The sequence below is a fragment of the Toxotes jaculatrix genome, chromosome 10 (genome assembly GCF_017976425.1).
Source record: "Toxotes jaculatrix isolate fToxJac2 chromosome 10, fToxJac2.pri, whole genome shotgun sequence".
NCBI classification, from domain to species: domain Eukaryota; kingdom Metazoa; phylum Chordata; class Actinopteri; family Toxotidae; genus Toxotes; species Toxotes jaculatrix.
Window position 1 is genome coordinate 11536766 of NC_054403.1, and position 26888 is coordinate 11563653.

Consider the following 26888-nt stretch of genomic DNA (forward strand, 5'->3'; position numbering starts at 1 on the left):
AGGGTTGTAAGGCGAATAAAGGAGTGAGTCACACTAAGCACCTTTTATCAGAGCTGGACGTAAGCATGATGACAGCTGTGACAGCTTAACACCCTCTTACATGCTCACATCACAAAGGAAAACCTGCATTAACTGTGGCTGCCAGCTGAGGGAAATGAACAGTGTCTTGAGTGCAAAGTCCACTTCAGACAAACACAATTACAGCCACTGCAGCTTAGTTAATGTAATGAAATCAGAAGTGCAAATGTTCCATTTTCAGTTTCTATGAATAAGAGTTGATAAGAGGACCTGGATAAAGTAAACTGCTGCTTTCAGGTTAAAAAAAAAAGAGAAAAAAAAGTCCAAAGCCCTTTGAGATCTCTAAAACAGATCTATCCTTAAATAAACTCTCAGAATAGATTAAAATAGAAAAAAAGAAAAAGAAGTTAAAACCAAAATAAAATTTGACTTAAAAAAGGTAGAATAAGTGGCAGGCAGTTTATAACAATCTAAAGAAATAAAATGTACAGCAGTCAGTGTCTTCCATGGTACCTTTACTTGAGGAACACATAGTGTTACAGAGTAATCCGAGGCGGAACAGAAAAATGGATGACCTTTACAGTAGAAAGACCAGTTCTGAAGGCCTGTGATTATCACCATCCTTGATCAGAGAAGCTGTGGTATAATAATAGTATAAAAGAAAAAAAATCATGACCAAAGAAGAAAAACATCTCGGGCCTACATGTTTTCCCCACACAAAACCAAACCTTCTATACAATTTACTACTTCATGGAATAACAATACGTTGACAAATTCACGTACTGTGTAAAACAAGACATTCACTATATTTCTTTTAAATCACTGAAATGGAACGGATAAAGAAAAACTAGGACCTTTAACAGCGTTGATGAAATACTTGGATTAAATGGAATGAAAGGTAAATAATCTATTACCTGAAAAAGAAAAATCTACACAGATGCTGTAGCTGTAAACATGCATGAATGAACCGGTGAAAATACTGGTTTTAGAAGCAGCCACTGAAACAAACTAATGAGAGCTGATGATGATAATGCTGTATGATGGAGCAGTAAACCCAAAGGCACAGTTTGAATACTGGAGATAAAATGGCAGATTGGATGAAAAACTCATGATACAAAATGTAGTTTTGTGGTACAACTACAGGTTTATATATAAAAAGAAAAAAGAACAACACTTCCTTCAAATAATCAGTCCCTTTTGCAGTATTGGGGAAATAAACATGGTATAATTGAAATGATATTCTGGTTGACCAAGGAATTTAGCTGAAAATAGGAAATAGTAAACACATTTTGATTTCACCCCCCTTTTTTTTAAATCTGTAAATCATTCAGCCACGAATTGAAAAATTTCCCAATCACATACATGTGGAGTGCACAGATTTGTGTCACATGGTGCTTGATCATATTTAAAATATTGAATATCAGCATAAATCTGAGTTATTTTTGGGTTTTTTTTTTAACTTCACTCTAAAAAAAATATCAGCTGCAGCCTTCAAAACACCCTTATACCGGTTGAACCCTGACACACGGTCCTACTTTAGACTTCATCTCCACAGTAACAAAAGAGCTTCCCTCTCCTCTCCCTCTCCTGACACTGAAGACGCAGGAAGCGGACATGTGATAGTCAGCGTCCACACGTCAGCAGAGCAGATGGAGCCTGAAAGGAGCTTCAGTAACTGAGATGCAGCAGTGGCGTGTAGCCTGGTAGTTAGATCGAGTGCCGGAGCCACTTCATTGGTCACGGTGATACAATCTCCATGAGGAAGTTGGTTCAAGCAGGATTGGATTTAGCTAACAGGCTAGCAACTTTGCACTTCTAAATAAGATGTGCTGGGGGAGGTGAGGAGCGATCCTCATGACATTTTTCCTATCTGGATCTTCTTCCAAGCCTCTGAGGCGGTGAATATACAAGAGTCGATGATGCCTGCGACTGTGAACGTCCCTCCAACAATGGCACAGATCTACATAAAACAAGTCATTCTGTCAGTCTCACTGTTTGAAAGCTTTGTCATTTTCTCCTGTGCTTATAAATGGTAAAATCAATATCAGCTGGATTTAATCACATTTAATCATAACATTACATTACACTGAGACCTCAGTATGCGCTGGATCCAGCAAAGAGCTCTGCTGCTGCCTGACTCACAATCTTAAGCCATGACTCACAATCACACTATAAGCACAGTCATCTCCTGCCCATGCCTTAAGTCATGATAAACCTAAACAACACAAAAGACAAATAACGTGTAGCTCATCAGCTACGCAGCCAATTTAATCATGACTGCATTATCAGTCAGCAGAAACTTTCCTGATGAGGTGTTACAGGCTTAGTCAAAATTCCTCAACCGACAGGGTCAGGTGGGGAGTGGAGGTAGACTAAAAGAATTCAGGAGGTAAAAGGAATCTTTTTTTTGTACAAACAAAATATAAAGAAATAAAGAAAATATAATGTTTTAATTAGCTTTAGAGGTGCTGGTAGGCAGGCTTTGAAAGCTTTGGACAGGGCCAGGCTAGAGTGTTTCACAAAATGTTGAAATATTTCTTTAAATTTAAATCTTCAAAATGAGACCAATTAAGAAAAAGAAATCTAAAATCATACAAGCGAATGTGAATAATAGTAGAAATAGTCCCAGTTTAGGTTTGTGAGACACACTGGGTGTCTAGTCCAATTTCTTATTCACAAGGAAACATTAGCTTTTACATTAAACCTCCATTAAGTGACATGGGAGCAACACAAGAAGCTGTAATTATAAAGTTGTTATGGTTAATATGTTAGCTAACAGTTGCCTTTTTACACATCCAGCAGACATGGAGCAACTTTAGTATTTAAGTTGTGTTTCTGACCACCTGATTAATACAAGTACAATATTCACTCTCCTTTTGGCTCAGTTTTTGGTCTCTACCATCTCCTAAGGGGAAATAGCAGGCTCTTTAACAGCTAAACGTTCACTATGTTCACGAGCTAATCTCTAACTACTGTTTTGGATACAGCTTTGATGTAGTGTTTAAAACCTAAGATCATCTCTTTCACTGTCTTTAGTCCTTCAAAGCCACTGAATTCAAATAAATCAACATTAATATAAGACGTCTAACGACAGGTTCTGGTTTCTGGCAAGTCCCAGAGGTCAGTTCACTCACTGTTGTAATGAAGCGGTAGAAGGGTTGTCTCCTCTCTGTGTACTTGACTGTGATTGGACTAAGGTCGTATCTGAACCAGATGGCCGGGATGATCCTGCCAGTGTGGCTGTAAGCAACATATTCCTGTGTGGGATGGAAAAAGACAGCGTGTTACAAATTCTAATGTGTTGTGGAACTGTGCTTGGCGACAGAGATCAATTTAATCAGCACTGAGGAAGTTAATCCCATTATGTTTAGAAATCAATTTAACGCAATCTGTAATTTCATTCTCAACAGAAGCGGTGGCAGGGGTGTTTAGGAGTCATTACAGAATTGGTTTCGGGTAAAGTCATTCAAAAATCATAAATGATTAATCACAAATGACTGTTCCAAAAAAAAAAAAAAAAAAAAAAAAAAATCTTGGCTGAATAAAACTCAGATGAAGTAAGTAAGAGGAGGCTTCACTGTGTTGTGAGTTGCTGTTATGTGATGTGATGACAGGGTTATCAGTGAGTTTCTATAAATCATATTTATGCTACATCCATTCTAACTTACCAACAATAAATTTGATAATAATAATAAATGTGGAAACATGGAAAAAAAAAAAAGACTGTTGTGGAAGTCCAAGCACTGATGCGTACCTCAGCTGGACCTCTAATTATGCTCTGGCAATGAGATTATACAATATTTTGCTCAGGCCCTCATCCTCCCTGCTTCACAGCTGACCTGCACTGTTATTACTTCAAACTCCAAACCCAGCTGTCACTCAACACAGTTCTAGGAAGTGTGTTTATGGTTTGTTGACATCTAAGGAGCTTTTCCAGTCACTAGGGGTGAGCTTTCACTTCCGGTTGAGTGCACAAGTTAACACGGCGATACATGCTCGGGCCATATGTTGGGATGGTCACGCCACTTCCAGGACCAGTGCAAAAAAAAAAAAAAACAACATGACACAGTGAAGTGATCTAATGGGAAGGATGGAAAGGAAAAAGACAGATAATAGCAAGGATACAGCACCTTGTTGGCTACCGTGTACTGGTAGGAGAATCTCTGTCTGCCTGATAGGTCCTCATACACTGTTGGAACAATCTTCAGTATGTAGTCATGTGAGGCCAGAGCTGCAAGGGAAATAAAGTTATTTCAATAACAAAATGCGTCTCTAGTGTCCAAAAATGGGTGTAGTTTTCTTCATGACGTAACTGGCTGGCGCCTTTCTATCCGAGATGCAGTGTCAGCTGTGTGAATCAACTTTCCACTCAGTTTGGATTCAGTCATTGTCCACAAGGTGTCTCTTTCCATTGCGCTATGCAAGCAGCCTTACATAAATGTCACACAGTGGTTATGATGAGTACATGTGCCGTGTGGATACGTACGATTAGATGAGAGCCTGTCAGCCCCTCCTAACGCATTGAAGGCTCCTTGTACTTTTTGTACCTGCGTGACAAAAGAGGGAGAGGAGATCTGTGTTTCAGCCTTGATACTGCAGATCCTATCAGATTTTCTGTGTGTGTGTGTGTGTGTGTGTGTGTGTGTGTGTGTGTGTTGTGCGTGTCCTGAACCTGAAGCTTTTCCCCAAAGGCCAGCTTGTGGATGGTGTGGGTCATGTCAGGGTTCTGGGGCTGCGCTGTGGCGCTGTGTGTCGAAACGTGGAAGTTTCCTGGTACCTGAAGGTAAAGTTGTGTCAGTGACAGCAAGAGCACCTGCAATGCATTTAGTTAACTAATGACCAAGTCTGAATACACACACACACACTTGGTTGGAAACTAAACGGTCCTTGCCTCCGGAAGACAAATCTACCCACTTTAACACGTACCACATATTTCCAATTATTCCACGAGCAAGTGTGTTAAATGTACAAGTGCTGGGTTAATCATTTTAAATGCAGTGGAACGAATGACGCACAAAGTGGTTGGTGGGGATAAACAGGGCTTCACAGGGCCCAGACTACAGTATGCTGTCAGATGTAACCAAATCCCTGAGCTCTTCCATTTAACATAACTCAATTTAGACTGGAGGAGGAAACAAGGAGGCCTCGTTAGTCTCAGACAGGGGATCAGCCTCAATGTTTAATTCCCAGACAAATATACAACATTTAGTCAGAGAGCTTAGGTCCCACAAAATATATCTGATTCATCATAATGTAATTAATGGACACAAAAAAGCATCTGAAGGGGATCAGCCACATAAGACAGGTCACTCCGACAGTGTGTGGGGCTTATTCTTCTTCTCCACTCCACTCTGCGATGAGGCCTTACTTTGTTGATGGTGAACTCGCCCTCAAAGCGACAACCACCACCCTGGTTGAGAGGAATCTTCATCGAGTTGTCTATGTGACCGACCTCATGTCGGCCCATCTCATCCTGGATGTCCAAACCCACCACTGAAATAAACAAAGAGACATGGGAGAGAATTAAAAAATATATATATAATGAACAAGAAAGAATATGAACCAAAATATTATACAGTTTCTTCTGCTGGTTCCAAACTTCTAGTTTTTAGGGCTAAGAAAATGACTTACTACATCAACTAATAAAACAAGGGCAAACAATCTAGAACAATTCTGATAATTGATTGATCTTTTTATTAGGAAAAATACCAAACTAGAACTGCAACTAACTACTTTTTCATTATTGATTAATCTTTCCATTTGTTATTTTAAATTAATTAATTAGTCTTAGTGATTAGTTTAGTCTAATTAAAAAATATCAGAAAACAGTGATAAATGCCTGTGTCCTCAGAATGCTTGTTTTACCCAACCCACAGTTCAAAATTCAAACATACTCAGTTTAGAAAGATGTAACACACAGAAAAGCTGAAAATTGAAAATCATGTTTATTTTTTGGCTGCTGTTTGACTATTCGACTATTGTCTCAGGTTTATAACAAATGCTTGCTGCTTTCCTAAATTTTGTTCAATGAAATAAAAAAAAGAAAGAAAATGAAATCATAAGTTTATTCAAGTGCTCAAACAGCCACAGAACTATTCATAAATGTCAGTACAGGCTGTCTGTCAGACAAAACAAGTTGTTTGAAACTGGCATTTTTCTTAGAGTAACCATTCATTGGTTAATCAAAGAAATGATTGATTGATTTATTGATAATGAGAATAATCATAAGCTGCAGCTTTTTTACGTTCAATAAGCAAACAGGAGGGAAGAACAAGAGAAGAATAAAAAGAGAAATATCACTTCAGACTGTAGCCCACAAAGTAAACACGCATAGTCCAAACAGACTATTTCTCCTGCCTGTTGCCCTCTCCCTGTCTGTGTTTTTCCATCTAGACATCACTGACCACCCCCCACACCCCCTCCTCTCCTGCAAGCCGCTGTGCATTGGCACACTGGCAGTGGCCTATTTTCAGAGGCTGCCGGTGCTGTGAGTTGGCCAGCAGTGCAGAGAGGGATGTCTGCTAGATCTGTGCTAAAACCTCCACATGCCGTTTGTCAGACCTTTGACATTCAAGACAAATTTGACCTCCCCCCACCCCGTCCATCCAGATCTCAAAATATAGTTCACAAATGTCAGTGTGAGTGTGAGAGCTGGTTGTTTCTCCTTTTTAAGACTTTTAGAACTGGAAGTGTATTCATGTAAAGTGGGTGTGGGGGGGAAGAAATTATTATACGGGTATTACACGTGGTTCTGCTTTTCCATGAAGTCACAAGTCAAGACCTGGCAACCCGTAAAGGTCAGTGGAGGGAGACTGTGTTTAACTCTGGAACCGCAGAGCAGAGCAGGGCAGGGCAGATAAATAGTAAAAAGAGATGGAACTGCTAGCTTTTCCATGATGAAAATGATTTCTCTCTCCAAGTAAATTTGTAATGGATGACAACCTGTTTGGGGGCCTGGAAAATAAACTGATGTACAATATTAACTCGCAAGGAGAAGGACTGAGGAACATTTCTGCTCATAACATGCAGCTGCACTGTGGTTAGACCAACGTGTTTGAGCTGGTATTTAAGAGGGCCCCACACTTCTGCTAAAAAAAAAAAAAAAAAAAAAAAAAAAGTTTAAATTCTGCAAATAAACAAAACCATACATACATACAATCATCAAGAGCTTTAATTGGAAACGGCAGGGGACGGCCATTGTTTAGGCATGCCGTGAGCGAGCTTGTCTAAACACATGGCCAACAGCTGTGTGTCTGCATGCCAAAGCCTCTCTCGCTGAAATCTGGACTTAATTTTTCACACAAGCATTTATTGGCTTTGCCATTTTTGGATATCGCTTGAACTGAATGAATGTGTGTGTTTTCTGTGCTGCCCAAGCCTCACCAATGTGTGTGCATGGATGTGGGGTGTGTGTGTGTGTGATTTGTCATTGGGCATAGTTTCTGAGAGGAGTCATGAGAAGCAAATAATCAGTGACTAGCTCTCCGTCCTGGCACGCTTGAACTGGCCTGCCCACTTCTGACATCGAAGCGCAGCAGACGAGCCAACCGAGGCAACTTATGTCAAAACCAGATCACGGCTGTGTGGCGGCATGAGATCAAACAGAGGCCACACAGATCCGAGGTCTGGATTAAGTCTAGTGTTATCTAGGAACGTGTGACACAACACAGCAAAACAAACTATTATGGTGCTTTGAGTCTACCATGATACTGTCTGATAAGGGGGGAAAACAAGCTGTAAAAAGAAGGCAATAAACAGTGTGAATGAAAAAAATCTAACATATAAAAATGGAAGTGTAATGCAGAGAAACTGAGAGTTGTATATGTATATATATATATATATGTATATACTCACAATCACAGTGTAAGTTTGGCAAACTGATGTTTAAACTCACATCTATCTTCCCACCACTGTCTTTATCAGGATCATCCACATACAGTTCATTTACACTATAATGGGCAGAAAAGAGAGAAGTGGTTAGATAAGCTGCAACCAAACTGAAGCTTAAAACAAACTTTTAATGAGAGGGAGCAAAAAAAAGTCAATTAGAGTAAGAAAAAGACCATTTTCTCCTCCGACAACATGTCCTTTGCACACTACTTTAACAGCAGAGGATTCATCTTCTGCCAAATTGTGAGGAAAGAGTGTTTCTGTGTCTCTGTCAGTGTGATTTCCTTCCTGTCACACCCTCCTCAAGTCATCCCTTATTACACATCGCCAAGAGGCTGACGCATGCACAAAGCCAATTTCCTGTGAGAAAATTGACTCCATTCATTGGTTACAACACAAGCCAAGCAGAGGACATCATAATGAGGGCAACGACATTCATGATGGAGTTTCTGTCTTGAACATTTCAGACCGCAGGTCCTGTGCCCGTGTGTCAGCTGGGGACCATCTTACAGCTACTGTGTTTCAGTGATAGGATATTAGAAGATACACGGCTGTCGGGGGACTTGATGGCGTGATACCTACATTTCAGTGGCTATGAATCCCGTCAGCTCGGACAGGAACAGGAAAAGTATGAAGACACAGCAGAGAATGGAAACTGTGGGCAAAGAGGAAGAAAGTCAGAATGAGCACCTTGTTTAAACTCAGCTGAGCTTACGTATGGCACTTCTTTCACACTAATCTCAAATTACACCAGCGTTTCAAGGAATGATGCAAAGAAAATGAGCCAGCCTCCTCCAGCCTTTAGGAATGGCTGACATAAGCTATTGACATTAATGAAATCACAGCAGCCATAAAAATTTTCCCTAAATAGCAGTTTTACTGGCGGCGTTAAGCCTGCCATTACGCAGGTTTTTAAAGGCCCTCCTACACTAATTACACATTAAATACCAGCACAACAGGCAGCCATTACAGCATATCTGCTTTGAGAGAGGTGAGCTCATGCTACATAAGTCCTACAAACAGATCTTTTTTGGATTTCCTCACACAAACTTACACAGAATCACTCAACCGCCCAAAAATGGCTCCAAAGGAGAAGATACAGTGAAGAACTCAACAAAAAATAGCTAGACAGGAACCAGATTAGGAATATCAACCTTAAATATTAAGTATTTTTGTTTAGTCTGAGCCAAAATAAAGTCTGAGCTTAAAAGGAGAAGCAGCCAGGCAGTCTGTTTCATTTCATGTGTCAAACTAATCAGCCAAAGGGTCATATAAAACACTGTCATGTGTTTACTAAGATAAATATGGAAGAAGCTGATCTGTGTCTGCGCAACTGTGGTCTATCTGGTATGGCAAGAGCCTCAGTCAGAAAAGGTCCCACTCAGCAGGTGAGGCATGTTTACGTGACAACTGTCTCCTAGGATCATACAGTCACATGACCTTGTGGTTGGCAGGGCGTCACAGCAAAACCTGCGGTTGGTAGAGGCTTTACATAAGGTAATGTTTAACCAACAAACAATAGGGAGTGTCGCTATGACACACAGGTCACCAATTCAGGTTCATCAAAAGACCAGTACAGTAATTCTTTATGGGTTTCAAAGGGTGCAATACTGGAATGGAGTTACTAAAGATGAGCGCAATGGGTTGCCTCTGATTTCAACTTCAATTGTTCTGCCATGGAAATACTGACAAGGCAAATGATTTACAAAGACCTCATATGAGTTGTTTTTTTTTTTTTTTTTTTTTTAAATTTAAAGTCAAGCTCATCCTGCCTAGAGGATGACACATTTGGCTCAAAAGTTGCTTCATTCTAACAGAAAGGTGTCGTGACAAACAAAGAATCAGATACAATAACACCATGAGTCAGGGACATCTGAAACTAGCACTGCATTTCCGTAATCAGATGTACGATTTATTTTTGTTCTGGCCAAAGCTCATTTCCTCCACACAGCACAGACATATGAGACTTTTCTGTTAGCACAGGCAGGACAAACAAATATAAAAAATATTACAAGTTGGTCAAACAACAGATTGATTCATTAAAGCGAGAAGGGCTCTGGAGAACCTCTGTGGCAAAAAAAACAGATGTATTGTTCAAAGTAAATACCGTAAAAACTGAAGCCAAAGGAATGTGGCCCTAAAACAGAATAACAAAAGCAGACGGGGTCAAATATTTGCCCTTTTGTGAAAAGGGAAAGTCTCTTTCTGGTTGCCTCTGAACCATGCAAACCAAAATGTAAGTTGGGCTGTAGTGGGTGAAGCAATAACAGTTTTCTAATGTCCAAATCAACCTAATGCCCTCAGCTGTAGACAGAGGAAGGAGACAGGAAGGGAGTCAACTTCGTACAGGAAGAACTTCCATCCACTTCCTCATGGGTGGAAACCGTGTGTATATCTTTAGCAAAATCATTCTCTTCCCTGTCATCCAGGAAGGTGTTTATAACCTGTTTAAAACTGATCACTATACTGTGACAGCATTGTAAATCCAGTTTGTCAACAGTTTGGGGTTGGCATTTTGTCGCTCCCTGCGTTGTCATCAGCTGACCGATAAATAACCAAAATGAGAAAATGACTGAGGAGCCAAAATGTGTCATCAAGTCTCTTATATTCCATTCAGTCAGTGAATAATCAATAAGGCTCCTGAGTACACAATGACTTGTTAATGACAAGCAGGAAACACATGACCTGACTCAAAAACATTCAGATTTCCACTGATGACTTTTCAGGTGTATGTGGCAACAAAAGAGCATGATGATTAACATTCTTACCATACTAGCTGTGCTAAAACAGGCTCTACCCAGCGCTGACTGACTCTGTGGGGATATACCTCTGTGCCGGGACAGGCAGGTACTTGATTTACAGCTGTCAACTCCTGCCTTTACTGTTCCTCGATACGTCCACCTCACTGAGTAGGAACTGGTGACGCTTTCTGTTTACATTCTAATGAAAAGCATGCATGTTAAAACTCAATAGGTATGCTAAATAGTACCACAAGTACCACTGCTAGAAAATACAACGAATGCAAAGTCATTTGTTATTTCCATTCTGGACCTACAGGCTTTTGCAGAGAGTAGAAACAGGAAAACGTGACATAAAACAAGCTGAAATAAATACAATCAAAGGTTCACTGATAGTCTAAAAAGATATTTTTTGAAGGTCTGTGATTTTTTAAAAAATATATACACCAAACATTAAAGACACTAAAACAAAATACTGCTAGTACTGCCCTCCAGGGCTAAATTAGCTAGTGAAACTGCTGGAAAAAATAAGGGTTAACAGAAACATTTAAAGGAATAGTTTGACATTTTTTGTACAGACTTGTTTTCTTTCATCCCCCACAGCTGAATGAGACTGATACTGAAAAACTGAATTATAAAAATGACTATATTAATTTAAATATGAATGTAGAACCAGTAGCAAGTAGCCAGTTAGCTAAGCTTAGCACAAAGATCAGAAACAGCTGACCTGAATCTGTACTGTTCTCACTCCCTGTGCTATACTTCTGGTATGTTTACGAAGTTAAACAACCAGCCAAACTCGATTTCCACAAGCCAAGAGTTTAGCGTCCTGCTCCTTTATTAACAATCTTTAAATACATCAGGTGAAAGTTGCGAGCGAAACTGAAAAAGAAAGAAAGCTTCAGCAGACCATTCCAGTGAAGCTTAGCTAGCACTAACTATAACGCTATGTCAACGTACATTTACATATAAATGTAGCAAATTAGCATTTCAATGCCCGCGAATGACTAGTCGTTAGCCGCTAATTTGCGCTCCGTTTTAACTTGTACGTCTTCGGAATATTTGCCCTGTGAATTTATAATAAAACAACCTCTATTATAACATGAACTAGAGGGCAGAACACTCCTCGTCTGGCATAAACTCATGCCACTCCAACTGCACTTCATTTCAGTCCTTCTCTAAGAGGAGGATGACTTCAGAGATGGGTCGCAGGTAGGTCTTCGATGAACCCTGAGTTGATGTCTTCACTTCAACTTTCTGAACCCTCCCATCACTGTTCGGAAAGGTAGTCATGACCAAGCTCATTCCTTGGAACTTGGCTGTTTTAGTAGCACAACATCGCCAGCTCCACCATCAAGGTACAAAGCACGTCATGTGTCAGATGAGTGTGTTTGTTTTCCAAAAGCATAGAGTCCAGAATTCTACATGTCACACCAATCATGCGTTCCCACACACCTCCCATGTGGGACGCATGTGAGGGGTTGAACTTCACAACCCCTCACTTGTTGAACTTCCATGTGCAGCCATTACAGTGGAGGTACCTCAGGACTCTGGTCTGCTGTTCAGCTGGACATTCCATGCACAACTCTGAGCTGGCTTCAATTAGGAATTTCTCCACTGGATAGGAGAGCAGCAAATTCATCAGGGTATGCATCCTGTTGAACAACCTCAAGGATGAGCTTCTTTGCAGCTGCAAGTTCTTCAGGAGCATGAGGCTTGCTGCATTGATGCTATCCTTTGCACGTGTGTTAACTTGTCGGTGGAACTCAACTTGTGAGAATGGGCCTGATGAATCAAGAGTGCAACGGCTCTCAGCAAGCAGCCCCAAGTGGAAAAATGCAGGACACGTTCAGAAGCAAGTCTCCTCACTTTAACATGGGTGGCAAGAGCAACTACGTGCAGCCTGACTTCCTTCTCTTTTTCAGGGTTTATCAGTTCAAAGAGCTCTTCCCCTTCAGGTTGTGAAGGCCTATGCAGGAAGTCAGGTCCTTTGAACCACATGGTGTTCATCAGCTGTGATGCGGACACAGATCTTGTGGCCAAATCTGCTGGGTTCTGTTCTGAAGGAACATAATGCCACTGCTGAGGGGAAGTTGTCTGACGTATATGATGCACGCGGTTGTGCATGTACACAAAGAAACATTTTGAGTCATTGCAGATGTAGCCAAGGACTACTTTGCTATCACAGTAGAACTTCACAGTGTCTGGCTTGAAATCTAATTCTTTCAGGATGAGCTCCGCCATTTCAACTGCCAAAACAGCTCCACATAACTCAAGGCGGGGGATTGTGGGCTCTGGTTGTGGTGACAGTTTTGCCTTTCCAAATACGAATCCAACTTCACAGCAACCGTCCTCAGAAACAGCTCTTAAATAAGCTACTGCTCCTATGGCCCAGTTTGAGACATCCCAGAAGAGACACAGTTCTGTGTGGGTGGATCTTGGGAGTGAAGATGCCAAATATCAGTGTGGCACATGAAGGCTGGCTAAACCTTCCAACAAAGCCTTCCATTCTTCTCTTCAGGGAGTGGGGCATCCCAATCCTTAACTCCTCTGGACAGCTCTCGCAACATCAATCTGCCACTGATTGTCACCGGTGCTGCAAATCCTAAGGGGTCAAAGACACTGTTGACAACAGACAACACCCCTCGTCGGGTGTAAGGCTTGTCAGCAACAGCCACCTTAAAGGTGAAGGTGTCGGTGCTTATGTCCCAGCATAAGCCCACGCTCCTTTGGGCTGGCAAGGTTTCGTCATCAAGACCCAAGTCCTGGATGCCTGAGGCCAGCTCTTCACGTTTGAAGGCCTGCATCACAGTAATGCTGTTTGATGCAATCTTATGCAGTCTCAGGTTTGACTGTGCTAGTGATGCACAGGTGCGCTTCAACAGGTCAATAGCTGCAGACTCTGTGCGGAGTGATATGAGTCCATCATCCATGTAGAAATGTCTGTCAACAAAGTGCCGTGTGCCACCTCTATACTTTGGCTCACCTCTCTCAGCAGCTTGCCGCAACCCATATATGGCCACTGCAGGAGATGGACTGTTTCTGAAGACATGCACATGCATGCGGTACTCTTCTATCTCTTTGGACAGGTCATTATCCTTGTGCCATATAAATCTCAAGTAGTCTCTATGGTCAGGTTTCACCAAAAACCCATAGAACATTTGCTGGATGTCCGCCGTGACTCCAATTAGATCCTTCCTAAACCTTATCAGCACACCGAGAAGAGTGTTATTAAGGTCGAGACCCATCAGCAGCACAGAATTGAGAGAGACACCATGATGTTGGGCACTCGAGTCAAAAACCACTCATATTTGTCCCGGCTTCTGGGGATGGTATACCCCAAAGAAGGCAAACTACCAACATTCTTGCTTCTCTTGAAGAGGTGGCGCCTTCTCTGCATGCTTGTTTTCAAAGAGCTTGTCCATGAAGAAGGAAAACTTCTCTCTCATCTCAGGATTTTTGCTCAAAGTGCATCTCAGAGAGTTGAGGGTGTTTGGGAGAGGGGGCAGAGGCAAGGGTGCTACCCAATTGTTGGCTGCGTCTTGGTGGACTTCTTTCTCCATGATCTTTAAGAAGATCTCGTCTTCGAAGGACATGGCATAGTGATTGTCGCTCTCTGTGTGTTCAAACTTCTAAATATGCAGGACCAGGTAGATATCCATCATTTTTGGCTGCTAGCAGCTCTACAAGGAGATCACCAAGCTCCCTCAGTTTGGAATTATCTTTAGCAGACAGATGGGGAACGTTACCTAATCTTTTGAAAAGGGCATTTTCCACTACTTCTGGTGTAGCATAGCATTCTTGAAGCCTATCCCATGACAGCTGAAGGGCGGCTTTGTGGTTTGTCACATGAGCAGCACGGATTCGTTTAACGTGGTCAGAAGAGTCCTTACCAAGCCATTTTACTAAGAGGTCCAACTCTTCACTGGGTGTGAGTCCCAAGTCTTCAACTGCATTTAGGAATGAAGACTGCCATGCTCTAAAGCTCTCTGGTGTGTCTTCAAACTTTGTGAGACCAGTGGTCACTAGCTCTCTGCGTGCGAGAAACTTGGAAAAATCCATCATTGGAGGATTATTGACATGTGGGGAAGGACACTGACTGTATCGCCTCCATGGGTCATCTGGTGGCTCAGGTGTGAGTGTATTAGCTGTGTCCATGTGCCCGTTCTTTAAGCGTGGAGAGGTGCACTTTTCTCCTTTGATTATTGGTGATATATTTAGAGTGGGATTCCTCACATGGCAATGCACCATTGTGTGCTGGAGGAGCTAAGGCGGTGGTGCTGTAGTGTGTTTGGCACTGCACATATTCTTGAGTTCTCTGCTGGGCTACTTGAGGTGACAAAGTACTTCTCACACTTTGTTCATCTTCATGTTCCATGGCTTCGAAGGACATGGCACAGTGATTGTCGCTCTCTGTGTGTTCAAACACTGCAAGTCCAAGCTTATCATCAGCTGACATTGGCCTTATCATGTGCACCCGAAGAGCACGCCTGTGCTCCCCGCCATAACTCAGTTTTTCTTTTACTGTGACGCTGTTATGGCATGGAGTGAGAAGAGATGGCCAGCCATTCTGAAGAATGTGGGTTTTAAAGACGTTTACCATCGGCTTGTGAACACTAACTAAGCACACTTCACCCACTATCACCCACCCCAGGTCTAGGCGTTGGGCAAAAGGTCCATCATGGGGGCCGTTGATCTGCTGCCTCACTTTATGAGCCCGTATGATATCTCTCCCCAGAAGGATCAACATTTCAGCATCAGGATCTACCTCAGGAATGTAAGGAGCAATGTGTTTCAGGTGAGCATGTGAGTGGTGGGATTTCAGATTTGTTAGTCATTATTTCGTTACACTCAATGAGAGGTGGGAGATCCATGCACGCAACTCTGTTTACTGCTTCAATTTGGAAGCCCACGGCTTTTCTCCCCATCATCTCCATTGTACCAGAACAAGTCTTCATCAGATAGGGCAATGGGCTGCCTTTGACTCCAAACAGCTTAAAAAATTCAGAGCGTGCAAGAGAGCGGTTGCTCTGATCATCAAGTATAGCATACATCTTTACAGAATTTTCTGGTTGGCCCTGAGGGAAGACTCCGGACTAAGCACACTTTGGAGCATGACAGTGCAGAGCTGTCTTTACCACAAACCTTGGTGCACCGCGATGTTACTTCAACTGGAGTGCCGTTTGGTGATTCTGCACCTGGCTCTGATATGGGCAATGGAGTCGAAGGAGGCTGGGGGTTGTTAGGATGCATGGCAGAGCAGTGTCTTTCACTCTCACATTTGCTGCATTTCAACATAGCCTGACAGTCTTTGGCCAGCTGGTGACGGGAACAACACTTAAAACACGGCTTGTGTTCTTTAAGGATGCCTTTCCGTTCTTGCAATGTTTTCATTCTAAATGCCCTGCATTTTACCAGAGGGTGAGTTTTCCTATGAATGGGACAGTATCGAGCTGGATCATTGTCTTTAATTCCTGTGTCTATTTCTGTCTCATGCACCGATATAGCAGCTTTGAGTCCACTGTGTTTTGACACAGTCCTCTAACCTTTGCCATGAAACTGGCTGCTGTTTACCAGGACAAAGCTTGGGTCATTTCTGGCCTTTGCCTGGTTATGGACAAAGTTCACAAAAAATGAGAAAGGGGGGAAAAATACAGTGTCTTGTTGCTTGTACTTGGAGCCTGTGAGGAGCCATTTTTCTTGCAGGTCTGGAGGCAGTTTCTCAACTATAGGCTTTATCCCACGTGGAGTATCTAAATATGCAAGACCAGGTAGATATCCATCATTTTTGGCTGCTAGCAGCTCTACAAGGAGATCACCAAGCTCCCTCAGTTTGGAATTATCTTTAGCAGACAGATGGGAAACGTTACCTAATCTTTTGAAAAGGGCATTTTCCACTACTTCTGGTGTAGCATAGCATTCTTGAAGCCTATCCCATGACAGCTGAAGGGCGGCTTTGGGGTTTGTCACATGAGCAGCACGGATTTGTTTAACGTTGTCAGAAGACTCCTTACCAAGCCATTTTACTAAGAGGTCCAAATCTTCACTGGGTGTGAGTCCCAAGTCTCGTATTGCACTTAGGAATGAAGACTGCCATGCTCTAAAGCTCTCTGGTGTGTCTTCAAACTTTGTGAGACCAGTGGTCACTAGCTCTCTGCGTGCGAGAAACTTGGAAAAATCCATCATTGGAGGATTATTGACATGTGGGGAAGGACACTGACTGTATCACCTCCATGGGTCATCTAGTGGCTCAGGTGTGAGTGTATTAGCTGTGTCCATGTGCCTGTTCTTTAAGCGTGGAGAGGTGCACTTTTCTCCTTTGATTATTGGTGATATACTTAGAGTGGGATTCCTCACGTGGCAATGCACCATTGTGTGCTGGAGGAGCTAAGGCGGTGGTGCTGTAGTGTGTTTGGCACTGCACATATTCTTGAGTTCTCTGCTGGGCTACTTGAGGTGACAAAGTACTTCTCACACTTTGTTCATCTTCATGTTCCATGGCTTCGAAGGACATGGCACAGTGATTGTCGCTCTCTGTGTGTTCAAACACTGCAAGTCCAAGCTTATCATCAGCTGACATTGGCCTTGTCATGTGCACCGGAAGAGCACGCCTGTGCTCCCCGCCATAACTCAGTTTTTCTTTTACTGTGACGCTGTTATGGCATGGAGTGAGAAGAGATGGCCAGCCATTCTGAAGAATGTGGGTTTTAAAGATGTTTACCGTTGGCTTGTGAACACTGTCTAAGCACACTTCACCCACTATCACCCACCCCAGGTCTAGGCGTTGGGCAAAAGGTCCATCATGGGGGCCGTTGATCTGCTGCCTCACTTTATGAGCCCGTATGATATCTCTCCCCAGAAGGATCAACATTTCAGCATCAGGATCTACCTCAGGAATGTAAGGAGCAATGTGTTTCAGGTGAGCATGTGAGACAGCGACCCTGGTGGTGGGATTTCAGATTTGTTAGTCATTATTTCGTTACACTCAATGAGAGGTGGGAGATCCATGCGCACAACTCTGTTTACTGCTTCAATTTGGAAGCCCACGGCTTTCCTCCCCATCATCTCCATTGTACCAGAACAAGTCTTCATCAGATAGGCCGATGGGCTGCCTTTGACTCCAAACAGCTTAAAAAATTCAGAGCGTGCAAGAGAGCGGTTGCTCTGATCCTCAAGTATAGCATACATCTTTACAGAATTTTCTGGTTGGCCCTGAGGGAAGACTCCGGAATAAGCACACTTTGGAGCATGACAGTGCAGAGCTGTCTTTACCACAAACCTGCACGGATTCGTTTAACGTTGTCAGAAGAGTCCTTACCAAGCCATTTTACTAAGAGGTCCAAATCTTCACTGGGTCCCAAGTCTCGTATTGCACTTAGGAATGAAGACTGCCATGCTCTAAAGCTCTCTGGTGTGTCTTCAAACTTTGTGAGACCAGTGGTCACTAGCTCTCTGCGTGCGAGAAACTTGGAAAAATCCATCATTGGAGGACTGTTGACATGTGGGGAAGGACACTGACTGGGTCATCTGGTGGCTCAGGTGTGAGTGTATTAGCTGTGTCCATGTGCCCGTTCTTTAAGCGTGGAGAGGTGCACTTTTCTCCTTTGATTATTGGTGATATTCCTCACGTGGCAATGCACCATTGTGTGCTGGAGGAGCTAAGGCGGTGGTGCTGTAGTGTGTTTGGCACTGCACATATTCTTGAGTTCTCTGCTGGGCTACTTGAGGTGACAAAGTACTTCTCACACTTTGTGCATCTTCATGTTCTATGGCTGCAGCTGCTTCTAAGACCTCAGCTTTTACCCGGGCTGTGGCTGCTTCCTTTTCAATTTCCAAAGCTTCTAGATCTGCTTCTAGTGTGACCTTTTCTAGATCTAGCCTGGCTTTCACCTTTTTAATCTGCAGCCGTTTTTTAGAATAGGCTGCTTTGGTGAGTGCAGCTTCAGCTGAGGCTCTAGCTCTGGCAGCTGCTTCCATAACTGAGGATCTTGAAGAGTGTTTAGAGCCAGCTCTTGATGCTGACGAAAGAAAGCTTCAGCAGATCATTCCAATGAAGTTTAGCTAGCACTAACTATAACGCTATGTCAACGTACATATACATATAAATGTAGCTAATTAGCATGTCAATGCACGCGAATGACTAGTCATTAGTCGCTAATTCGCGCTCCGTTTTAACGTGTACGTCTACAGAAAAAAGTCACTCTACTCCATTTTATCATGTTCACACATTCAATAATAAACACACTTACAGCCATGCTTTCTGTCGGCAAAAGAAAAATGTAGGACACCGGAATATACACATTGATGCTTAACGTTCCGTGCACAGAGATCTCTCATATCCCATAATGCATTTCGTATAACTTCCGCTTTTTCAAAATAAAAGCCCAAATTCAACTACATGTAAAAATAACATCCATGGAAAAAACTAACTACCGTTCGGAATATTTGCCCTGTGAATTTATAACATGAACTAGAGAGCAGAACAGAATCTGTCCGAACAAAATCCTACCAGCACCAGTACCCCTTATGCTCACTAACACATCACACCTTTTTTGTGTAAAAAAAAAAAAAAACACCAATAAAATGTGTCAGTTTTACACATTGGTTTGGTGGAATTTATTACTTTTGGACAGGCTGGTTGTTTCACTTTTTTCAGACTTTGTGTTAAGCTAAGCTACTTGTCTACTGGCATTAGTTTCATATTTTATGTGCAGACATGAGAGTGGTATCAAACTTTTCAGCCAAAAGCCAATAAGTGTACTTGAAATTGGTGACAGAAGTGTGCACAGAACTTTAATCTGTACCAAATGTTTTGCACATAGTTGCATATTTAATGCAAAATACTCTGTATAGCTGCAACATCCAGGGATACCAAATACATATGTCGACAACTGGACAACTTAAACTTGATTAATCAACATATCAGTGTAAAAAAACAACCAAAAATAGAGCCTCTTATTTTTGGCCTGTTGAGTGTGAAGAACTACTCACTGAAAGCTCCTGTGTATGTGGGCTGGGTGAGATCTTTTGGCACTTTCCTGTAGATATCGAATCTGAGGAGAGAAAGGAAGAAAGGAAAGGAGGAGTGAGAAAAAAACAACAGCAAATGTAAACACTACGTGCTGAGAAAAGAAGCACATTCTGTACCCATCAGGCTGTGCGATATTACAGAGCAGTGGAGGAATGTTAGCTGTGGACCAACGCCATTGCACATAACAGGTCCAGACAGCGAGCCACAACATACACACACAAAAACGCGTGACCACACACACTTTTTACAGGGTTACACCTCTTCCTTTGAATGTGTGCTCTGTAATTCTGACCTGACCCCAACAAAGGTCTCTCACACTCCACATATGCACAGGAAAACACAAAGCCAACATAAACACACACAGACACAACAGTGAAGAGAGACACATAAACACAACTGTAGTAAAACCTTCAAATTATCAAATTATATGGTTTCATCGAGTGGAACTTACAGTACAGTTGTGGACAGTAAACCAACAGTGAAGGATTCAGTCTGACAGAGCCAGACTGTAGATTTATTCTCATTTAAACCTTCAACTAAACATTTTCGTATCAACTTGGATATTTTCAAAAAAGGGAACTTGCGTAAATCGGTGAATCAGAAGCAGAGGAGGATCATTGCCACCTGACACAACCAACTCTGCTCTTATGAAATGCTGCTGTTGCCTATTTGGGGAGCTGAGAAAGGGGGAAAAACTACTCAACACCAAAACTATTCAGGTTCATGAGTTCTTGCGCATGTCCTTTTTGGGCAGTGAAACATTTTCGACCCCAAACTCCTGACTGCACAAACCCCACCCACTCTCTCTCTCTCCCCTCACACACTTTCTGTTTCTCTCTCCCCTTCCTCATCTCCTTCCAAAACACTCACATCTCTTTACATTTCTTCCACAGAGAGCTGCCAGAGGAATAATCACAGTTGAGGCAATGCAGGGCTGGAGGGGGGGAGAGGAAGTAGGAGGGGGGACTTCCTGTCTAGCTCTGACCCTGCTGCTTTTCTTGTTTTTAAACCACAGTTCCTGCTCTCGCTTCTTTGTTTTTATTTACAGCACAAGAAGCCCTGGATCCTAAGCATCTCAGCCAGCTTCCTTTCATCTCTTTCTCCCTCTCTCTCTGATCCACATCCACCTATAACTTCCTGCACCCTTGCCCCATTAGTATTAGATCACTGTGTGCTAATAGCCGGCCTGGCAGGATATATAGGGCAGACAGCCAGAGAGAGAAGGCTGGGTGGGGAGCTCAGGGAGGGGTCGCCTGTATCAGGATCAGAATAACTTCTACAGTAACACACTTCCTGAATGTTAAGCTTTAATGTGCAGAGGCAGAGTCTCCTTCCTCTCATCCTCTCCACCCAGCCAGGGTCCTGACCTCCACAGACAATCAGACAGGTGGGGCACAGTGATGAACACCGCTTTCGTGTGAAAACCTTGAAAGTCTCGTTTTGTTGATCCCCCCGTCTGACTCAGTTCAAGGATTACACCCTCCCCATGTGGGTTCCCATGTGAAGAAAATACACGACCTGATGTTGTTCAGGAAACTTTGTCAACTTTCTTTGTTTAAACTCCAAACCACATTTGCGGTCAATGTGGTCAGGACAGAAAGAAGAAGTTTATTTGTTGAGAGGTTGCCATGCCATGAAATGTGACGTATGTGCACAGTGGCAACTGCAAGAAGGAAATGGTATAAGAAGGTTGTAAGGCTGAAGGTTGAAGCTACTGATTATTACTTAAATATACTGTTTAACGCCCAAGCTACATCACAAGGACATGACAAGTTTGAGGCCAATATCTGAAACCAGGTTAAAAATACTTTCAGCAGTTCTCACCTCTAGCTGTATGAGAGCAAACATTTATTTATTTATTTATTTATTTATTTATTTGCTGTTGCACTTTCCTACTGCTAAAATTGAACGTAAGCAAGGAAACAAAATATCACTTGAGACCTGAGATGGGATCATGTAGCTCTGTGTGAACTGTAAATAGTCTCAGATGGATGTACAGCAGACAGGCTGGATATAAACCAACACAAGGTCTGAAATACACGTGAGGTTACGGGTTGGAGAGATGGACAAAATTAATAATACGTCCTCCCAGCAGTATTTTGACACTGATTTAATATTTACCTAAATTTTCACAGACGCACAGGTGTAGTGGCATCCCAGCCCAGCAGCCTAAAACAAAAAACATGCAACCACATTCTTTGCTTTTTAAAGTCTGGCCAGGGATCACATGAAAACACACACTCCCTCCTCCATTACATGGACTCATTATTCTGCTTTGATATGATGGAGACTGACGGAGCTGTTGTAATACATTAAAATAAAAAAAAAGGCAGGTGATTTCTCTTCCGCTACTTCACCAATGCTGTGCTGCAGTTTAAACCAGGAGACATGGTGCACTAGCACAGTTACACAACTTTCCAACACTGAAAATAAAGCCTCACAAATCTTACAGAATTACTGTAGGTTTCATTTATGTTTGAGATGAAATGTCCTGATACCGAAGCTTATCATACTGTGTACGACCTCATCTGTGATTTTAATTGAAATGTGATAAAGTTGGTTAGTTGCATTACAAACACAGTATTGTAATAAATCTGAAAAACTGTGGATTACCTGTGATATCTCCAAGCATGCGATGTTATTTGTTTCAAAGTAACATTTGAACTACAGTAAATGAAGTGCTTTTATTTTGAAATGTTTCAATCATTAGACTTTCATGTCCATCTACAACTGTACACTTTGGTCCCACGGAAGCAATTAATAATCCAATTTTTAGTGCAATAAAGCATATTTTATATTGCACGAGCTGAAAATTTATTTTTAATATATAAACACATGAAATCCATCTGCTTTTGTTAAATTTTAAATGAAATGTTAAGTGATTGTTGGTTACAATTGGTTAAAAAACATGCAGGGAAACGTATGTATTTAAAAGCTTTGTAATAAATAATTTAAAATGTACAGATTTCATGTTTAGTTTTGTACCACTACCGGTACACGTAAATACTTCAAACACACCTTTGATGCACTTCGGTACACTTATTTTTAGGTTGGATGAGAACTCGCTTTCACTTAATTTCCTCCGCTCAGAGCACATTGTGTTCATGAATATTAATGTTGACTCTTGAGAGTTCACCTCTTGGGCTAATGTTGACGTTTGTAATTTCCTGAATTACAGTCAACACATCTACCTCCGTCACTTCCCACTGCTCAGTCTTCTGTAAAGAGGCCGCAGATGTTTTGTGATTAGTGAGGACACGGTGTACCAGTATCTGTCCGCTGACACAGTGAAATGAAAGCAAAAGGCCGCTTTTCAAGGAAGGGGGCCTTACTAGATGAGCCATATCTCGCAATTGAGTCATAGTGAGTCAGCGGTTTATCCAATTCATGTATTGCTTTGCATTAATGGACAGCTTGGGTTCTACCACATGCTCATCTCACTTCACAAGCTATAGGCAAGGCGTATGTGATTGTGTAAACAGGTTTCTATTCAAGTCATCAGCTGGAAGTGTACGTCAAGTATCAAAAAGCAAACGGCCACCCATCGCGTTCAAGATGAGGAGATAAGACACATTTTGATAAACACTGTCAGCATCCTTACTGAAGCTCTAAGTCACCATGATCTAATCACCTCAGGAGCAAACACACGACATCATCAGGTAAACCAAACCTACGTGTGTCAATACATGACATAATCTGAAGGCCAATTAAACTTGGGGATAAAAGCCTGTCAGTTATTCACTCATTCATTCAGAAGAGCTGCTGCTCGGTCGCTCTGAATGAGGTTATGGTTATGATTAAAAGCTGAGTGTTGTCATTCAAAAGCAAAACAGAAAGCCAGTACATTCTGTTAGAGCTAATCACAGTGTTGCTGCCATTTTAGGCCACAAAGCAAGGAAACAAAGCAACTCTGAATTTAGTCCATGTTTTCAGTTTTACAGTAAGATGTTTGTCACTGCCCAAAAGCCAAATGAAACTATAAAATAATCTTAAAATTTAGCTGTTGATCTACTAATTGTTTCAGTTCGAATTTTGATTTAAATTCGGTTGCAACAAAATAATAACTTTTTGATTTTAAAAAGAAAGGGATTAGATCCTAACAGTTTGACTCCTGTTTGAGTATCATCTGCAAACTACAGGGCTCAGCTGCTCAAGAGAATTACTGAGCTTTAAAAGAAAAAGTGTAAATTTGTGTTTTTACAGATTTAAATCTTCAGAAAAAAAAACCCCAAACAATTAGTCAACCATGAATGAATCAACCATATTTAGTCCAGTACAGAACAGCATTCTGGGAATACACGCTACCCTCGTGCATGGTGTAATCTACAGTAACCCATACGGTTACGTGTGGTTGACTAACTCCTGGTGCTACTGAGTCAGTGAAACAACCAGTTAGTTGATCAATCGAGCTACTTCCAGCTGTTGCAATAGAAGTTTTGTGTGATAAGGACATCGGGTCAGTGAAGCCTCTGAATAACATAACTTCATGACATATTCACTCTGAGACAGCCCTCAAACACAGATGCTGTATGTCGGTAAATTCATTCACTCATTACAACATGGTTGCTGGTCTCTAACATGACGGCATCTGTTATGAGTTTGTGACACAGACTTCTCATTTGTGAGCTAAAAAAAATGAAGTTAGACAACTTCTTCTTTTTTTCTTTTTTTACTATACTAAAGGAAAATTGGTTTGAATTAGACACACACAGGTCAAAGGAATACACTGATGACCGTGAACAGTCTATAAACTGAGAGAAAATTTGAGGAAAAATTTCAAACATTCTTTTGTCTAAGTTTCTCAGCTGAGAGGATTTGTTGCTTAAAACTGATTATCTTCGAATTATGTATTTTTGGTCAAACAAAACAAGACATTTGAAAACTTTGCCTTGGACTTTGGGAAGTTGAGATAAGCATATGTAACAGCCAAAACATTAACTGAAGAAACCTGGTATAATTTTTTTTAAGTTAAAACTTTGCGCTCCAATTTAAGGACTGACTATTCATGTGTATTCAGAATGTAACATTTTGACTGATGTCCGGTCAGTATCTGTTACTGCCATGAAGGGACCACTAAGCAAACATACAGTCCTTTATTTTGATTAGGGTGTGCTCTATTGACAGTTTCAACAGTCCCATACAATAGGTGTGACTATTAGCTCTGTGCCCACGTATCAGTAGATTAGCTGAATGGCTCTGTGGAGCCTTTGTCAGGTGTATTTATGACTCCTCACTACCTGTTTTCTACTAGTGTCTAATGATCCTGAATGATTTAACACACTTACGTGTATTGAGAAGATTATTAGAATGAATAGAACAGAATAGAATGCCGTCTTGCAAATCAATCTTAGAGTTTTAGGAGGGATGAGGAAATCTGCACATGCGCAGCCAGAAACCCAGACAAAAACTCAATGAGCGTACCTGAGCTTCACTCCACCGACTTAAAAAAAACAAACAAAAAAAAAAAAAAAAAAAAAAAAAAAACTCTACGGCCTCTGCGACAATGCAGCCTCTTCATTCCAAACAACACCTCTACAACTCTGACTCGCTCATTAGCAGGCGATGCTTTGCCAGCCGTTAATTCATCCAGAGCTCACCCTCTTGTAGACCCCCGCCACCATCCCTTCATATCTGCACCCCACAGAACGAAAGCCCCGTACTCACCTCCTAACATCGAAAGGCATGATGCTTGCACGTTTGACTTGGGGCCAGGGGTAGCGGGGGATATTAGCGGACAAAGCTACAAACTAGCAAGCAACCGTACAGCTCCCTTCAACGCTACCGGTTGTTCATCGGTACCGGGCTGACGTCAGCTTAGGACGCTTTGCAAAAGCCGATTGGCTGAGAGCTACTTCCTGTCCGCTCTGATTCTACTTCCTCCTGCGACGTCTTTATGGCTTTTTGTAACTGCAGTGATCAGTTTTAAGGCATATTTTCATTTAAAAAATAAAAAAAATAATAATAACAGAAGTAAGTGATAGTTTTATGTGGCAATTATTTTAGTATAATTTTATTTACTATAAACCCTTTGTGTAGGCTCTGTAGGTATCTTTTTTTTTTTTAACACAAATGTATATTTTGTAACAATTATAAGCAATACTGTGTTTTTGTTGTTGTTGTTGTTGTTTTGTTACATTTACAAGAACCATATTCAAAATAGCACTTAGAAAAAATGTGAGCGAGCCACCAGGGTTAGCTTGTCTTTTTCCCCTTGCCAGATGTTAAGAAGGCATCCTAAATCAAGTGACATATCTTGTAAAATTCATATGCACAACATAATAAAATATGCATAAAACAGTAGCCTACAGTACACATTCAACAATAAATAATGTAACACTACAACATGATCATCAAATTAGCCATTAAATTGATAAATGCTGTCATTCTCTTTAAGTGTTTCTGTAATTATGCACTCATTGTGAGCCTACTTCACTGTTTCATTAAAGAGTCTGCTATTTTAAATCAAGTAGTACAGCTGTGTATTTAGTATTTGTTTAATGTTTGTCATGAACTTGATCTAGTGTTACTTCATTTAGAAGGAGACTTTGTGGTTTTACTGTATATAGCCATATCCATAACATATAGCCCATGTTTCAGACTTTTTGGTCAGTGAGTAACTTTATGTTTATCTAATTACTCTGTGACAGCCTTAAACAACATGACATGAACCATGTTGCCTTCATGATGTCACAACCCAGCTCTTAGAACATGACGAAAGAAGGGAAATACACACAGTTGTACTGGGAAGAAGTAACTATGACATTTATTTATGTTATTATATGAAACTGCCTTGAAGACATTTTTTTTTATTAAAACTCCTGTGTTGGTGTCTAATACCCATGTTGACCCCCCAAACACATCAACCGCACTGTCTGGCTGACACAAAAAAATCTTAGAACATTGTTGGAAAAGGATGCAAATAATTGATCACTTGTTACATGCAAAAAAGGTCAGAAAGAAAGAATATGTATATGTAAACTTATTTATTATTAAGATCAGAACAGTTGATATGTAGGCAAATTAATTTTCAGGACTTTTTATGGTTTCTGCTTTCACCAGGCTCAACATTCAGTAAATGAAAGGAAAGCAAATGTATTTTTTCAGCAGTACAAAATGTTCACATAATGAGTAATGGTTGCAACCACATAAAGCAGATATAGGTGTCTAAGTATTTTTGGAGTGTTTTACAGTCAGAAACCAGAAACAGATAA

At 41.4% G+C, this 26888-nt stretch overlaps 1 protein-coding gene across 1 annotated transcript; it reads right to left on the minus strand.

The window, feature by feature from the left end:
• Positions 1 to 520: 520 nt before the first annotated feature.
• On the minus strand, positions 521 to 25497 carry ergic1 (endoplasmic reticulum-golgi intermediate compartment 1). The gene is made up of 10 exons (XM_041048659.1): positions 25342 to 25497; positions 19638 to 19699; positions 8491 to 8563; positions 7873 to 7967; positions 5387 to 5511; positions 4691 to 4795; positions 4505 to 4565; positions 4149 to 4249; positions 3153 to 3275; positions 521 to 1978 (listed from the first exon to the last, which is right to left on the minus strand). Exons 1-10 carry the CDS (start codon positions 25359 to 25361, stop codon positions 1871 to 1873), a joined length of 873 nt encoding a protein of 290 aa, XP_040904593.1. The 5' UTR covers positions 25362 to 25497; the 3' UTR covers positions 521 to 1870.
• Positions 25498 to 26888: the final 1391 nt, after the last annotated feature.